The 18,601-nt window shown below is 39.1% G+C and overlaps 1 protein-coding gene across 1 annotated transcript in view; it reads right to left on the reverse strand.

Annotated features, from left to right (window-relative positions):
• Positions 1 to 18,601, reverse strand: part of ascc3 (activating signal cointegrator 1 complex subunit 3) — a 173,791-nt gene that overhangs the window by 38,087 nt on the left and 117,103 nt on the right. The window contains exons 15-24 of the mRNA XM_008279522.1: positions 14,033 to 14,224; positions 13,300 to 13,524; positions 12,361 to 12,480; positions 11,772 to 11,936; positions 8,532 to 8,618; positions 8,135 to 8,311; positions 5,992 to 6,217; positions 5,289 to 5,443; positions 2,334 to 2,432; positions 2,057 to 2,225 (exon numbers count right to left, since the gene is read on the reverse strand). Of these exons, the coding sequence (XP_008277744.1) occupies positions 2,057 to 2,225; positions 2,334 to 2,432; positions 5,289 to 5,443; positions 5,992 to 6,217; positions 8,135 to 8,311; positions 8,532 to 8,618; positions 11,772 to 11,936; positions 12,361 to 12,480; positions 13,300 to 13,524; positions 14,033 to 14,224 (1,615 nt within the window). The remainder of the gene's footprint in view (positions 1 to 2,056; positions 2,226 to 2,333; positions 2,433 to 5,288; positions 5,444 to 5,991; positions 6,218 to 8,134; positions 8,312 to 8,531; positions 8,619 to 11,771; positions 11,937 to 12,360; positions 12,481 to 13,299; positions 13,525 to 14,032; positions 14,225 to 18,601) is intronic.

The raw sequence follows: 18,601 nt of genomic DNA on the forward strand, positions 1-18,601 counted from the left end.
TCATAAATGATCAAGACCACAGTTTCTATAATAAACATTGAGAAGGAGTGCTGTATAATACATGAAAAAAAAACAAGACCAACAAAAATGCAGCTGACATTAGAGATATTAGTGACTGACAAAATCCATCCATCCATCTATTATCTATGCACCGCTTAATCCTCACTAGGGTCACAGGGGGCTTGAGCCTATTCCAGCTGACTTAGGGTGAAGGCAGGGGACACCCTGGGAAGGGTCACTAGTCTATCACAGGGCTACACATAGAGACAGACAACCAAGCACACTCACATTCACACCTATGGACAATTTAGAATCACCAATTAACATCAACATGTTTCTGGACTGTGGGAGGAACCCGGAGAACCCGGAGAGAACCCACGCTGCACAGGGAGAACATGCAGAAAGATCCCAGGTGTCCTCACCGGGACGCGAACCGGCGACCTTCTAGCTGCGAGACACGGTGCTAACCACCGAGCCACCTTGACGCCCACTGCCAAAATCTTCATTGATTATGATGATGATTTTTATATTGTGCAAATCAACTATAATGATGAATCTGTATAAATGAGAAGGGCACACAGGAATTCAACTGGTAGCCCAAGTGGATTCGGTTCAAATTTAGTTCTTTCCAGTTTAAAGTTAGTTTTTGATTGTTATTTTGTATCAGGGGATACAGATGCAGGTATGTTATAACACTGAACATGTTATCCAATACGAAGGAACACCTCTGTGTTACTCAGCAATGCTTGGTTTCTCTTTAAATCATAAATGCAAATTTGTCTTTCCATATTTCTCTACCATAGTAATGTAATCTAATCTGGGGCCTAAAATATTGTTGTCTTTGGGCTGTTTGATTGCAGCAGATTAAGGAAAAACAACTAGAATGCTGGAGTAATATTCTCTTTATTTTTTTTTTTAGCTCTTGTAGTTATGTTTTTTTTTGTTTTTTTTTTAAATCTATCAGCCTCTGAGGCAAAATGTGTGGCACTTAAAAACATAAAAAAACATAAAATAAAAACAAAATATAACTTAAACTGCAAAATGATGTGAATCAGAATGTTTCACGAACATTTAATTTTCCAGCGACAAAAGCTGACATCTACAAGTCAAAAAATGGTAATTAGTGGGACCCCAGTCTGACACAAACACAGCATAGTTTTAAATGGGATTTTCACAAGGAGCTATAACATTACACAGTCATATGGACCTTTGTTATTATAAAAATATTGATTAGTGCTTAAAGTTATCACTAATAAACCAAATACATGACAATTGAAGATAATATGGACTGATGGACTTGTGAAGGCTTTATGTGTTGATGTGATCTCTAGTTCTTCGGGTGCCATTATTTAACATCACATATCAGATTTGTTTTACTTTTATATGTATAACGGAATATGGCAAACTGATACTTTTATATAAGAGACATGTGAGGACAGCCTGGAGATGCTGCTGAAACAGTCCCCTGTGATATGATCTCCTCTGTGATGTGGGGATTTTCCCTGATTGCTGCTGTAATTGTGTCTGCTCCCACTGAGGGACAACATGGTTAGAAATAATGGCTCCTTTTTTAGTGCCCAGGAGTGAATGAGTAGGAGGCTTTGCTTTTGTTCTCCTGTCTACTTGGAGTTTTCATGTCTCTTTGCAGCTTCAAAACAGCTAAGCCATTCTGTGGTGCTTAGCTCTGTTTAAAGGTGACAGTAATTTATAGTTTTAGTATTTTTAGGTAGAGTGTTCCGATGCTTTTGCCAACATTTGATTTTAGTAAAATATTAGGTAACTTTTTCTAGATAAAATGTGTTTCGTCCATCAATCTATGGAAAGCCTGACTTTTTATTAGTTGTAGTCCAACAGTTCATACTAGAGCTGAAACACCTGGTACTCTGTATTGACAGCTCAGTGACAGTCCACATCACTGCAAGCTGGCCTTAAGAATTTAATTTACATTGGACAATGACGTGCATCTACACAAGATCACTTTCAGTATTTTAAGGTCAAGTCAGGTTAAGTAAAAGCCCTGTTGTCATGGCAGCAAAGTGTGTCTGAGTGTGTGTACCAGTGTGTGGTGGATGTCTCTCAGGTAAGATGAGGTTCTGGAAGTTGATGATACAGACGGCCTCGGCCCCGAGCCAGCGGTCAGACACTGCCTTGATGTAGTACTGGGAGGGCAATGGCTCAAAGATGGGAATAGTGAATACAATGTGTTGAGGTTCTCCTGTCACCACCTGGAAAGGGGAACACACTCAAAAAAATAAGAACACAGATCAGAAATGGTGTACTCTTCAGGAACACTTTTTTTCCAAGTCAACTGAGGTTCAAGTCACAAAACGAACCTGTTTCTTCTGCAGGAGGAAGTACTCGGAGTGGTAGATGTGATCATTGATGGGATCTTCTACCCACAACCACCAAGGCTCACCCACTGACCCATGCACCTGAGCCATGGAGAAAAACACATTTTCAGACACTCTTTACAACAGACTGGAACTATGATTGTCTGTTTTTGCTTTATTTATTTGTTTACTATATGAATATATTATTTTAATTATTGTTTTTTTTAACTGTAATGTTCTCATTCATTACAACTTACTACTAGCTTGTACTTCTGCAACCAGCACACCACTGATGGCTTCCACCGAAGGACTACAAAATGAACTTAGCCTGTAGCTGTTTCTGCTACTGTAAATGTATTGTACATTCTGTGTTGTTCTTTCGTGAATTCACAAAAAACTTTCGTCTGTGACAAGAAGAATGAACAACAGATGGCCTAGCCCCCGCAGAGCCCTGATCTCAACATCGTGGAGTCAGTCCAATCCACAGAAGGACTGTGGCAAGTTCTCAAGATGACTGGAACAACCTACCTGACATGTAGCTCCAAAAAAACTCTTTTCTGGGTACTTCATGTTTTTCATGTGTGCATTCCTGCTTCCCACCTTGTCAGGTTTTGCATTTTGGGTGATTAAAAGTAAATATTTGGAATTTGGTGACAGGAAAAAGGTGATTTTAAAAACAATAATACCACAAGAAACAAAATATAAGCCAAAGGCCAGTGGCAGTGTAACCCTGGTATGAAAAAACTAAATAATACTTGTATAGTTATAGCACTATGCATCATAATGAGCCAGTGTGGTCTGTTTCCTGGGTGCCATCGGGGAGGCGGCTCATGTGTCGGTACATGTGTCCCGGCTCTGCAGCCGGATCAGAGCTAAGCCAGCCAGTGTTCCATTACCACTCTCCCATGATTGGAGCATGCATCGCTAATCGGACATAAACATTCATCTTCATATTCAGCCCTGCTACAGTGAGCTTCCTATTGTGCTCAGATTCCATGATAAACTCTGGACTTCCCATGATCCCCTCAGGCCTCTCTGCTCACTAAGTTGGTACATGTTGGTGAAGCCTGGAGGCATTCTGGCTCTCTAGGACAGATGGAGATTCCATGGCTAGAAACATAACTGCATATATATATGTATGTATGTATGTATATATAATGTGGTTCTAAATAGTTTGGAGCTTCTTCCACTGTAGAGGACAGATTCTCAGTGTAATCCACCTCTCTACTGCTGATCTGCACAATCACAGTCATTTATTGCTGTGCCAATTAATACTTGTGGCCGAGTTCTGAGGAGATGATGAGGCAACAGTGAAACAGCAGCAGGGTAGCATTTAGCTGTGTGAGGTTTCATGCAGTGGTTTTGTATAGCAGGAGTGGTTTGACATTATTTCTATAGATATAGCCATCCATCACCTATATCCTGCAGAGGCTTTATGTGGTCTGGAGTTGAAACCTCACTAAATTTGGGCCAAAGGTAGGGTATACCCTCGACAGGCCAAAATAGTTGAGGACATTCAAAATATAGCAGCAGTTATTCATCCTTTTATGTGGTTCACTGCACATCTTTCTTTGGCTTTTACACTGAAGAGTTTGCATCCTGCTCTTGATTTCTAATAACGTAACTTTGTTCGTCAGTGACAACTTGTAGGAATGATACTGTGTCTCTATGCAAGGTCACACCACTGACAGAATCAGTACTCATCACCTCAGATGCCATTAGAGTATGGACAACTAGTACTTTCCACTGCCACTGAAACCATGTCAGTATGTTTAAAGTCTCTTGAACTCCTCCAACCCTGAGTGCCATAGTATTCCAGTAGTCAAAACTTTTCATTTTTTTCTCTCTTACGCTAACTCCTGTACATCTGCATAAGCACAATAGAAGAAAAAGAATAGGATAGAAATACAAAGACTGTGTTTTTGCAAAAGCATGGACCCAGTCATCCTGGAAAATCCATAGACCTCATGGTGAAAGTGCAACACGCTAACACGTGATCACGTCTGCTAAAGCCTTCAAGACAATACACACATGTGCTTAAACACGTGTATGTCACAGTTGGCTTGTACATGTTCAAGTATGTGCACTTCAACCTGAAACAAATCCAGATTGTGTCCAGTTACATGACATGAGCAGTAAATTATTGATCCTTTTATTTATCAATCTCTCTATGTAATGGAATTTTGATCCTCTCTTTTTTCATAATTTCTACTATTTTCTACTGTGTGGAACAAAACTAAAAATATCATCCATCCATCCATCCATTATCTATACACCGCTTAATCCTCACTAGGGTCGCAGGGGGGCTGGAGCCTATCCCAGCCGACTTAGGGTGAAGGCACTAAAAATATCAAAACAATGAAATAGAAATATGTAGCAAGCAAAAAAAGTGCAAAAAAGAAATGTTTACATTTCAAAATGGCCACCTTCTGCTTGGATTACAGCTTTGCATACTCTGTGTTCTCTCAACCAGCTTAATGAGGTTGTCACGATATGCAATAAATATTTCAAAAATATTTAAAAGTCTCACAACCATACAACAGATCATAAAGTATTTTTTTAATTGTGTTGACTTTTCTAACTTTACCCTCTTACAATATAATTGTTTGAACTTTGTTGACAAAATGAAGCAGGGAGATGCATATTCAGTAAGGAATTATTATGTTGCAGTGTAAAAAAAAGGCCCATGTTTCCAAGCACAAGCCTGAAACTGAGAGCTGTGTTAGGATTTAATGCAATAGCAATTTTGTGCTGTTGTTGTATGACTAAACAGAATGAAGGAATTATCTTTATGTGATGAAAACTGGAAGCCAGATAAATGTGTATGGGGAATGCTATATATAAAAGCAAAAACTGTGTCATATTTTATGACTTTTATTAATTTAGGTTTTCTGTTTTGATGCTACTTCAAATATAAGAAAGAGCAACATGGTTTATGTTACAGTATTTGTCATTTACCTGGTCATTCCAGCGAAAGTCAGGCGTGACAACTAGCCGAACACGTAAGACTGTGCGTGTGATTGGCTGAATGCCAGCCTCCATTGTGATTGAGGGAATCTGATGGACACACTGTTTGACCGATAACCCGATGTTGACGTGGTGTAGCATGTGACCTGGGAAAAACACATATTGCATTAACATGCGTTCATGATTACGTGAAAATGTAATGTTGTACATACAGATTTCCACAAAATCCCTCATAGGGAAATAGATCATATTAAAAAAAAAAAAACAGGGCTGGCTAGCTTTAGTATTTAGCATTTCTACAGAGACAACAGAATCCTCTCATACTCACCACTCTGCTCCTGTGTGTCTCTTTCACAAAAATACTGTTGCAAGTTGCAAGTAGTTGCTTTGACTTTGCTGTTTGTCAGTGAAAATCAACACTTTCTGCAGCAGTTTCACAATAACAGCCTCAAAAGAGGTACTATATCTGCTCAGCCATTGGTAGGCTTTTAAAGTGAAACACTTGCTCAAGTGTTGACTTCACCGACAGTAGCCTGACAAAAATAGCAAAGTCGAGCTGACTGTGACAATATGACTTGACCATATTTGAGCATTTACAGCATATTTACACTTGGATATTCTATGTGTGTGTTCTTGTGTATTCTTTACAGCTTGAAAACAAATACACAGAGAAGGTTGTTTTGTTTTTGTTTACCAATTTCATCCTTCCTCATTTCCTTCAGTTTGTCCACAGACAGCTTCTTCTCCTCTAAACGGTTTAGTACAACATGGCTCAGGTTGGGGAACTGGCGGAGAGGGTGGGCAAAGCCCCACAGCCGCTTGTCAATCACTTTGCAGAGAGTGAGCAGGCGGTGGGTCATGGCTGGCCACCGCTTTCTCAGAGCAATCTCAAACAAAGCCCTCACAATCCGAGCAGCATTCTGTAAGAAGTAGTAACAGCAGCAGAAGAACAAGTTAAAACACTGCTCCTAGGACTATGGCACTTGTAGACAGTTTATCCACCCCCCCACCCCCCATGACAGCAACAGTTCTAACACTGAGCTTTGTAGTTGGAAAAAAACAACTGCAACACATTTGTACTAGAGCACAAGTAACCTGCAGCAGCTGTAGGGTACATCATGCTGCATACAGGTGATTAATCATGTGTGATCAAGAGAAGGTCTGGTTTAGTTCAGACGTGCAGGTTGGTCACAGCTGTGCACTGATGGATTGCCCATGTCAGCTCTGGAGGAGAGGTCAAATGACAATGTTGCTTGCTGATAGACTGCTCAAGTCTGGTCAGGCTGTGATTGATTTACTCAGGTGTTAATGTGATCGGATTTTTTGGTGAATGCACTCTGGTGGTATACTACTGAGATCTGGTTGTCCTCTGTTTGATAACTTGGTGAGAGTTAGAGGTCTGGCCAGAACCAGGAAGGGCTGAAATCAGGAGAGATCAGACCAACAGAACAACAACTAGAAGTAACATCGTAAGTATGTTCATCATTATTGTAAGTTCCTCACTGCAGGATTAATGAAGGATTTTCTTATTATATAGTAAAAACACATTATTTATATTCTTTCCATTTCTATATCGAAAGGATTGCCCCCTACGGCACTAACATTCATATTTCCACTTAAACACATACTTACACATTCTCCGGAGGATAGTCTGCAGAAAGAACAAAACTAAACTACTTGTAGATAAAGATGCAGTATCAGAATACTTAGGCAGCCAGAGGGCTTTTGACCAACTCATCATCTTGTTAAACTAGTTAATGCTACTATGACAAGATGTTTAATGCTCTACATTTTTGGTTGCTTCTAGATTATCTTTTGTTTTGTTTGCTTTTATTCATCTGTGGTAAAATCTAAAAGACACACAACAAATTGTAGTTGGAAAACTACATGAATAAGAATTTAATGATGTGGAACTCCAGATCTAATTTTTAAATGCCCAAATGCTCCACCATAGTACAAGACATAATAATTTCCATATCTGATTTTTAATTTTTACTTATGCATTTTTTTGTTTTACTGTACACAGTTGTGTTGCTTGCTTGCTGGTCTGCATCCGGACTAAACAACAAGTCAGTCTGGACTCAGCTGACAGCTTGTGTCATCAATTCAAAATGTTAAGTGTAATCTTTTCTTTTTTTTAAAAAAAAAAAAAAACATTTTCTATTAATCAATGAATTATTAACAGCTTTATTACACAGCTGAGAAAGAGAATATTCACAGTAGTACTCTCTTCCCATAAATATGATGTCAGTGTTGCTTATTTCCCTATTGATGACATCATCGTCATGGTGACGTTAACTGCTGAAGAGAGCATTGTGGGTTGTTGCTGATGACTTCATGTAAAAATGTCACAAATACAGACAGTGTTTCTCCAGTACACAACTTCTACAACTTGTGTAAATAATATAATTTATAAGGAACATGTTGTTGACTCTTGGTTTGTGCTGGCCCCATCATAAGAAACGTGGTCTTTGTGATGAATCATGCAGCAGAGTTCAGAGGTCATACTGCTGCACTGGCTACAGGCAAACAATGCCATTTCTTTCATTAAGATCAGATTTTGAATAATTAACTGAGAGTTGATTAATTATTTGTTATTGCCAATCATCCCTTAACTCTAATTGAATACAATAAGATGTGGACTTTTGAGTAGTAAGTTTGAAAATCCCCGCTACAGGGCTTAAATAAAAAAAGAGCATTTCATTTTCTGTAATTTCAATTTTCAATTGAGGTCATTTGACATAATGAATTTAAAGCCGAGCATTTGTCTTCTAAGCACTAGACATATTGGTCTGTCTTGTAGAGTGCATGTGCATGTGTTGTTCCTTTTCCCTCACCTGTGCCACATATGACAAGTCTGAGATGAGGGAGAAGCTGTCCACCTCTCCTCTGCCGATGTAGGTCTGCAGCAAAATGTTGACTTTGCCGTAGCCGTTCTCCACGCCGCCTGCAGCCGGCAGCTCACAGTAGTTACACAACATCTGCTCCAGTTCTTCCATCTCCTCATCACGGACCTGCCAGCACACATCACCTGTATGATATACTTCTGTTCATAACAAATGTTGGTATATCTGCAATGCAGACTTAATGAATAACTTGTTTGTTTTTGTTGTTGTTGTTTTTTTAAAAATAAACATTGTAGGGTTAAGATCAGAGATATAGGTGAGATGTCAGTACTTGAATGAATCTTTGACAGCCACAGTTGTAGCTTATAACTACTTGATAAACTCTCACCTTGAGCTGTTCAAACTCTTCGGCCTTGGACACAATACTGAGGATGTCCGCCTCGGTTCGCTGAGAGTTGAAATGCTCGTTGAACGTCTTCACAAATGGAGGAAAGAGATATGTGAGTGATTAATGGAGTTCTGGCTGAGGCCAAGTCATTGTGTCTGAGGTTACAGTATCTCTAAAACATAAAAGAGACCTGCTTTGTGACACACTGGGCAAATAAATTCTATGAATACAAGGTACAGGTAACTCAAAACTGTTTGTGCAGTCAGTTTCTTTAAGTTGCTGGTTGCCCTATTGTTTCTTTTTTTCGTATTTTAATACCTTTATTTCTTGGTTTTGATCCCAAGTCAGGTGGAGAGTATTTAAGCACACCTCGAAACAATTTGCAAACATAAAACACCGCTATACTGTGGATGTCCTTCTGAGATGTGTGCTCCTGCTAATTTTTGCTAAGAAACTCGCATAACAGGTAGAACTCCAAATCTAACTTTTAAATGTTTTATTGCTCCAATACAGCATATATAAAATACTGAATACTCACATAATTCTGTCTCGCAGACACAGGTCAGCAGAACAGAAATACCTACATGTGTATTTAATACGGAATTTAAAATTTGACGACTGTTTCCTATATCTTTCTTGCTTGGTTTGGATCCTGGGTCCAGGTAGGCAGAATTTAGTCACACCCTGAAAAGTGCAAACACTGTTTCACACTGCTTCTGGGTGATGCCCCCTAAAATGTGCCTTTCTGTTAATTTTTGTAAAGACATTGCTGACCTTGAGAGAAAAGGGTATGTGGCTGGACTTTCCACTGTAGAAAGATGCTTCTTGGTAACAAAACAGTAGTTTGTTTCTTTTTTTTTGCAGAGGGCAGCATTATTTGTATCAATTTCCTGATACTGAGCAACAGGTGAGTACAATTAAAAGAAAATGCAAATTATATGAACTATATACATATATCCTTACACTTATTTTACTTTTACAGCTGTAGCTTGAGGTACACACGAGTTAACCATACATTGCTTAAATGCATTTTAAATGGATAAATTGAACTCTCTTTATGCACCAAAAGGGTTATGCACAGTGCATGTTGACTTTAATCTACTTTATAGATGCTGCACATCAGCCAGTCTTAGTCTTTGGCTGAACTCACTGATGAAATGACTCACTGAAAAATTTACTTTTTATTTTGGTTTCTTGTTATATTTGTGGGGTTCCTCTGTTTCCGTTACACTGTGTGACACGTTTGCACAAAACCTGCAGCACATGGCTATATTATTTCTGCAGTCTTCAAGATTTTGATGGCATGTGAATGTATTCAAGCATACAGTGTCAGACTATGAAATTCCATAAGTAAAGTTATTTTTTTATTAATTTCTTCTGTTCACAACAGATAAATTATATCTACATAAGGATATGGAATACAAACTAATTTTCCACACTTTTCAACTACAGTATTCAGCAAGTGAGTACACCCCTGTTTAATATTACTTAAATTGACCAGCTAACTCCATCACTTCTATGTTGAACAGTAAGCTATTTGTTCTGTTAAAAAAATGTAACAGTTGAGATTTACTATATAATATATGCAGCTTCCAAAGTAGGAACTCAACGCAATAAAGTTCTGAACATCTGTCATTACTGAGATACAAATCTAATATTCGGTACTTTGCGTTTTCATCTCTATTTATTCAAGGTGTCATCTGTCACATGCCCATCAAATTTGCATTCATGCAGCCTCATACCTTCACACTCCCAGTTCCATGCTTAACTGTCAGCACCATGCATTCACTGTGGTAGTCACGGTCAGGTTCATACTAAACATTCTCGGTTCTCCTTGGTCTTGTCTGATCAAAAAATGTACTGCTGACATTCACCAGGCTTCTTTTCAAGTTTGTAGCACATGTTTTAGCACGTTTAGTTTATTAATGTAGTTTTGTTCTGAGCAACAAATAATGATTGTAACTTTAGGAGGACGACCAGTCCCATTCTGACCAGTGCTACTGTGGATACCTTCTGGGTCAGTCTGTGTCATTTCAGATAGCAGTGTTGCTCCACCAACTCAGATTTTGTTCAGACTTTAGTTTTTTGTCGTTTACGATCCAGAATTAGGTTCTATAAAATATCTTGGCTGAATTTTGAGAATTTTATTTGTTTTCATACCTATGCATTTTTTATAATGTCATCCTCAAAAAATGTGTTACCTATGAATCCGTTTTAACAGGTTTAATATCTCTGGAAATATAACTCCCACAATGATGAAATTTGGTAAGGCCACAGACACTGAGTGCCCACTAGCAATTTAACTACTACTTTATGCATTTATTCAGTGAAACTACAGGTTTAAATACAACTTCACCTTGTATGTAATTTCTGCACTACTTAAGCCATACTGTTATGTTAATGTTTAGCAATGTGCAATGTCAGAAAAGGAAACATCAGTTACACCATCCATCCATCCATCCATCCATCCATCCATCCACTCACATTCACACCTACGGACAATTTAGAATCACCATTTACCCTCAGCATGTTTTTGGACTGTGTGGAAGGAAGCTGGAGAACCCAGAGAGAACATGCAAACTCCACACAGAAAGATCCCAGGCTGGGATGCGGACCAGGGATCTTCTAACTGTGAGGCGACGGTGGTAACCAATAATTCCTAATATACCAAATAAGCTATCTTTAAAAGAATAAGCTACTCCACTGTTTTCATAGAAACACCATACAAATATATCTATTTTTTTCTACTAGATGTTATATTTTCACATTTCTTATTGTATTTTTGAAAATGTCTGATCATGTGAATACACTGTCAGGATTGCTGCTCAACTTCTTGCTTCATACTGTGCAATGACAATAAAGGAAATTCTGTTTTATTCTATTCTGTTCTGTTCTATTAGAAATATTCCCAGGCCAGAAAACATGTAAACTTCTCAATATGCAGCCATAAATATTACAGAAGTTAGTTTTGGGTCACAAATAACACATAAGTAAACTCACAAAATCTGAGGCAATACAGCAACATATTTCCTGGATTCTGTCTGACTTGACTGGACTGGACCTCTTGATTACTGCTCAAGCTGCATTGTGACAGATTCTTTTTGTCACAGATTCTCCTTAAGTCACACACTATATATTTTTTAAATTTTCTATGGCAGTGATGTGGTTAAACCCTGCATGGTTAAGCTGCATTTCTTTCAGTCTATCTCTATGATGTTCGTGATGGAGGAGTGAGTCTACCTCTATGGTGTTGTATCTGATGTAGAAGTGGCTGGCAGTCCTGCCCAGGTCAGTGGAGGCGAAGTAGCCAGTGCGCTCCTCGAAGCGGATCATCCTGGCCTTGTCCAGCTTCCTGCCTGCCTCCACCACCAGCTCCTTCCTGTACAGCTCCAAAGCTGGATCCATCTAAAACAGTTAAAGGTTTTTAGTTTGAATCCATTGATTATTTTCCACTGCATTGGACTCAAATATTTACAAAAGTTACTAACATTCTCTGATTCTTTTGTTATGCCTTATACTGCCTGTCTAAGACTGCGCTTGTATCTGTCTTTTACAACAGCTTTTTAAAAATGTAATTCAAACCAAATGCAACAAATATTCACACCCTTCACTGCAAAGTTATTAAGACACAACTGCATCTGTATTAGCAGTGTCTAGTAGGACAATGCAGTGTAAGACAGTAAGTCACCATCTTCACACTTATGTTTGTTACCCTTATTATATTTATTGCAAACCACATACTTCCAACTTGTCAAAAAACAAGAGTGACTCCTCCCATTCTATGATTTTGGAAAGAAAGACAAGCAGAATAATAAGAGGTTCCACCAACCTGATAAGCCTTGTGGTTGATACCATATGCCAGTGGGTTGGCCCTCATGCGGACATAGAGGTAAGTATAACTGAGCCACTTCACAGCCTCCTCCACATTAGTGACTGTCCCCAGAGCAATCTGCAGCACAAGAGAGAAGGAAGAAACACTCAGACACACTCACAAGCATCATTGGTCTCTGCTACCATCTAGTGGACACTTAATGAAAGTACAGTCACATGTCTTCCGCAGTTTCGGGCAATTCGTTGCTTTACTGCCTCATTCCTAAAGTTCCAACATTTCGAAAAAAGCTTGGTAAGAAATCCATTATGGAGCCAGTACTATGCTGTTTGGCATTTCTGTGCATCTAAAAGGACTACACACATACAAAGCAAAACGTCCACACCAGAGGGAGTTACTCTATTCTAGAGAAAACCCTGCTCCTTACCTCCCTGAAACACCTTGTTTGATGTCCAGACTCTTCTTTCATTACTTATTTAAGTCACCATGTAACACTGTTGGCATGACCTCAAACAAAGAATGAGCAGCACCTTTATAGTTCTCCCTCATGTCCTCACTAGGGCAGCTTCTGCTATGGCTACATCTCTCTGTCTATTCTCATAGATCTGGGGTTGCAGTAACTAACCAACCCTTTCTTTTTCTGGGCCAACTGACCAATCAAAGCGCACAAGGATTTTGGGGAGAGAGGCTTTAGAAAAAGGAGCTATAATGGATTGTTTTGGACAGAGGGTGAGAATATGTGCTGCTGTAATGTAGAGTAGAAAAAAAAAGAATATGTTTTTTGAACACAAAAGCATGTACACATATGTTTACATACAATTGTGAACTTGTAAATGAATATAATGTGGGCTCTTTGTTTTTCTGAAATGAGAAAAGCAATTTCCAAATTGGAACAATAAAGAAATCCTATTTGGTCAGGGTGCCCACAGAGATACTAACCTCAGCGTTTAGATTGTCAGCCAGGCTGTCCAGGAACTGACTCTCAATAGGATTCTGCTGGGTGAGCAGTGTCAGGTAATGACTTAGTTTGTCATGGGTGGTGATGATGGTGCCCTCGCCATACTTGTCAAATTGTGGACGACCTGCACGTCCGAAAATCTGCATGACGTCCAGGATGCCCAGATCCACCAGAGTACCGCGCTTGGCATCATAAATTTGAGTGCCCTGTTAAGACACAAGGAAGTGGCATCAGAGGACTTAAAACACAGACAAAACAGAATGCATTACTGCAAATAAAAAGCAGCACATTTAAATGCGTTCAGAAATACTAAATATCTTTTTTAGCTGAGCTGTTTGCTGAGAGCCTAAAAAGTTAGGAGCCATTTTAAGACCATTAAAGACTTAATTTATGTTTTGCTTTAGTGTTGTATTCATTACGAAACAAACTTGCAATTAATGAGGTGACCACAAAGTAATTGGAGTCACTGGGGATCCTGACGGTCTGAAACCCCAGGGCAGTAGCTTTGTCTGAAATCCGGCCTCGCTTACAAAATATTGAATATACACACGAGCTAAATAAAGAAATAAATGCTAACTAACTAACTAACTAACTAACTAACTAAATAACTACATAACTAAATAAACAAACAAACAAACAAACAAACAAAGCTAGAGACAAATCAAGACAATTAAAATGCCAGAGAGAAATAAATAAAATTTAAATAGCAAGGACCTTGATGATAACTGCATGGGCTGGCAGGTTCACTCCCCAGGCCAGGGTAGCAGTGCAGACCAGCACCTTGAGGTGGCCTTTGGAGAACATACTCTCCATCAGGTTACGGTCAGACCGCAACATCCCAGCATGGTGGATTCCAAAGCCTTCTGGGAAAATCTCCTTCATCTGCTTATTCCTGGAGCGTTGGATCTAAAAAGGGTGATCAGGAAAGGCCATTTTAAAAAGGAAAAGAAAGGCAGTGAGGTAATGTGTGGGAAAACAACCATGATTTAGTTTTGCCGTGTCAAAGGTAAAATGGGAGTTTTGATCCAATATCATGTTGAGCTGCACGAAAACATGAAGAGTCAGAGAGAAATTGACTTGAGTAATAGTTGTTGCTGTTGTCTTTCCTTGAATAACATCAACAATAACAGGGACAATCTAGAATAAAACACGCATCTGTACAGGTACATCACAATGTGCCACCAGTTAAGAAAATATAGCTGAATCAGAAGCTCTCTGACAGTCTAAACAAAATTTCACAAGATCAGCTTACAAAGGCATAGCCAGGCTATTGAAGCTCACTGTAGTGCATTACACAGGTGCAGACACAGTATCTGCAGCTCATAGGCCACACACAAATGTGTACGCGTACGCGCGTGCATGCACACACAACACACAATGAGTCAGATTGAGTTGTGTGCTGTGACTGACAGCAGGCCTGTGACCTGGCTGGGCTGGAGGGGAGTCCTCATCACAGGGCTTTATCTCTCTCTCTGGGCATCTAAATGGAGGTCAGCGCCCAGCAGGCCTCTGCACCACAAAGAGAAAGCCTATTACTTCCAGCAGCTGCCTGCCTCACACACACACTCACTAAATGTTTGGGTTGCAATAAATGTGTGGATTTGTATGCAAACGCTGTAGATAAAAGTGTTAGGACCGAGACCTTAAATACCCAACTGTGCAGCAGGTCTACTGCTGTCTGACTGTAAGCTAGGCAAAATGTCACCAAGGATTTTCATCCATAAAATGACAACAATAGTTGGTTTAATATATTTGATATTAAAAACATCCAGTTAGGAATTAGGCTTTTTCAACAAGTCATTTCTACTGAACTGTTTTCTTCAGTATCAGACAATATACCCAGGTTTTACACTTTTTAATGGAAATTGAATAAAAACAGTATACAGGTACAGTACAGTGAGATTTGCTTTACTAACAGCTACATAACCACTTCACTGTACACAAGAAAAATAATCTGTAACGCATTCCTAAAACATCATGAAGGACATATGTGACTTCACCAAACTTGTTAATGTCCAAATCTAATATACAATAACGGTGAAAATTTTGAAAGCATCTATTTATTCAAGAATTTGTCTGTATTGTTAATGTTTTCTATAGTGTACAACAAAACTGAAGACATTACAACTACGAAACAACACATTTACATGTATAACAACATGTAGATCGTCATTTTGCTATCCGACTCATCCCAGGAGGCCAGGCCATCTGATGAAGTACTCCATTATTCTGCTTCTTTGTCAAACAGCCCTTTGACCATGTCCAAAAAATCCAAATCCAAATCCAAAAGATCCAAAAATGCTTTGAACCCATGAGATCAAAATATAGAAATCCAGATTTTTATTGGTCTAACACCAATTCATTGTGCTTCTTGGTTTAAGCCATTTTCTTCTTCTTCTTCTTGGCCTCCTTCAACAGCAGTTTGGCCATGGATACCTGATTCACACAGCCTCCCCCAACAGTTGATACTGAGAGGTGTCTGTTGCTTGAAATCAGGGAAGCATAGATGTGGGCTCTAGTTTGAGGCGTTGTTAATTGTTGATTTTCTGAACTTGTCCTCTGCAGGAGAGGGAACTCTTAATCTACATTTCTGGGACCAGAGCTCATGAAAGTCAGATTCATCAGGATTCTATGTTTTTTTTTTTTTTTTTAACTTGGGCAAACTTTTAACATTGTTTATATTTTCCAGACTGACTGAACTTCATTGCCATCGTTAGAAGAACAACTTGTTTAAGGCTAGTGAATAATCATGGTCATGGTTAAAAGAAACCAACACTAATTCTCACTTCAGTAGTAAATGAAAAGCGAGTAGTACTGACTGTTGTAGACTATTCCTTAGGCAACAAAGTACTTGGTTAGGAAATTCTACTGCAAAAGGGTTAGGGAGAAACTTGGGATAAAAACAATATGAAGATCAGGGAAACGTCTTGTCATTTGAAAAAAAGAGCTACTTTGTCAAGGTTAAGAAACAGATATTAACAATGGGTAGGATACAAAGTTACAGCATACATTCGTCTCCTGTGCCACAGTTGCATGCTTTGTTGGCTAGTACATCCGGATTCCACTCTGACTTGCTCCTTTTGAGGTTGTGTGGCTCAATCGGGCCTTCATCACCTTACTTCCACCTATGCTCTCAACATACAAGACTCAGCAGTCAGGAGACTTTGTCAGTTAAATGTAAAAATGGGTTGTATTTAGGTACTTTAAGAAAAATGATTTATTTTTGTCATACATTTTCAACAACAACAACAACAACACTAGCACAAATAGTACAAAACCTCTTTTGCATTAAGAAACACACTATTTCATTTCCTTATTTTGACTTCATACCACCATTATTGGCTTGAGGGGATGTGGACAGAATCAGACTAAGCAACAAGCAGGAGACGCTATATGACCACTTAGTGGCTTCCCACTACTTAATGTGCAAAGCTAAAAAAAACAACTTCTGATTGAAGCAGCATAAGGAGCACTTTCTTGGCTGCAGCATTTAACTACAAGTCAAAGGGATGACTAACAGCACTTTTAGTTCTTCCTGAATTGGCTTAATTTGTATGACTAAACATGTTCAGGAAGTGTGATTGTAGGATTCACTGCAACTTCTCCTTCTCTGTGAACGCCCACTTTCTTGGTCCCAGTTTTAAGTGTGTGACATCCTGAGCAAGTTTGTGTATACACTTATGCCATTAGATGTGGTCAGACAACACAACATAGAGACCTAAGTACTTAGCTCTTATAGATTCTTTCGTATCACCTACATATCTCTAGTGCTGGTGGCCTTTCCCTTTTACTTCCATGTTTAGTGCAGATAACGATCTTGTAAAAATAATAATTGGGGTCACAAAAAACTACAGTGCTATCACGTCAATTGATGCATATGTCTGAAAACCAGTGCGAAGTCTGACCTGGTAAGATTCCTCCGCACCAGGCAGTGCACTGTGTTGTCCACACAGATCCAGATCCAGCTCCATCTCAGCCTGGAAAGGTAGGTAATTGAAATGCTGCGGCTGAGGCTTTGCTTTGAGGTGTCAGACTGTGTTATAGCCATGCTTCCAGCATCTAATCTAAGGTGAGTCAGCGCTGATGTCTGCTGTGCCATGACTGTATTTGAGATGGCAGTGACCTAAGCTCCTGATCAGGTCCCATTAGGCCCTGCCACTCACTGCGGCTCCTGCTGCAGAGCTCACTGAGTCCACAGACAGCTAGCTGCCAACTACAGTCACTGTCTATCATGGCTGTGACTATGGAAATAACATCAGCTAACATGGGAGCTAAAGCAAATTATTACAGACATCAAATCCTTCTCAAAGACCAGTAAACACATCTCAACTGAACTAAATGCTTTAACATTTTTGACAATTCAATTCAGCATTCCAGATACCTGATCCTTGCAAAAACAGTATACAGATCTAAGCAAACAGTTTTAGAAAAATGGAAGTAACACTATTTTTTTTGCAGCACATTACGGCTTGAAAGAGAAAACTCAAAAGCTAAACAATCACCACAAAAATGTGGCAAATGATAGCTGTGCTTTTTGGTCAAGAGTTACAGATAGACGGCTTCTAACAGCTTCACCGCCAACACTAACTCTCCCATATGCATCAAAACTGTTCATCTACTTTGTTTAATTGTACCATAATAGCTAATTGCTGATTTCATTTAGTGGCCCCTGATAGTCATAATGTTTGGCACTCTGCGAGGCTGGATGTTCACGGTAGTTAGGTAGGAGAGAGGGGAGGATGAGTTTTCCACTGACACCTACTCACTCCACTTTTCCATCATGATCTGCCTCTTTGTCTGAGTGTGCCATTCTATTTTAGCTCCATCTAAGGGAGGTATTTGCTAAACCTAATGCAAATCATTGTTAGCAGCGAGACATTTTGCATAATCACATTTTTACAATCGAGTGAGGAATTTCCTGAGACTGCAGATGCAGGGAGCTAAGTCATAATTTATCTGGTTTGCATGAAGTGCTACACTTTGCACATCTTTGAAAAGCAATGGAACTAAAAAGAAATTGACCTCTGCTACTCTTGTGCATTGTAAATGTTGCTATCTATTCCAAAGGAAATGTTAAGAAAACTGCTTAACAATACGATGAGTAGCAAAACTAAAAAGGCCCTGCAGGTTTGAGAAATCACTGTGAGTTTCAGTAGGCTTTAAACCTTTTAAAACTCCTTTAACCGCAGTGTTACTGAAACCAGATGAAAACATAACAGCCTAGTAAACAAGCGTTGAATTGGTAAATTCAATTACAATCCAGTGGTTTTAAGGCAAAGTCTA

The sequence above is a fragment of the Stegastes partitus genome, unplaced genomic scaffold (genome assembly GCF_000690725.1).
Source record: "Stegastes partitus isolate 25-593 unplaced genomic scaffold, Stegastes_partitus-1.0.2 Scaffold162, whole genome shotgun sequence".
NCBI lineage: Eukaryota > Metazoa > Chordata > Actinopteri > Pomacentridae > Stegastes > Stegastes partitus.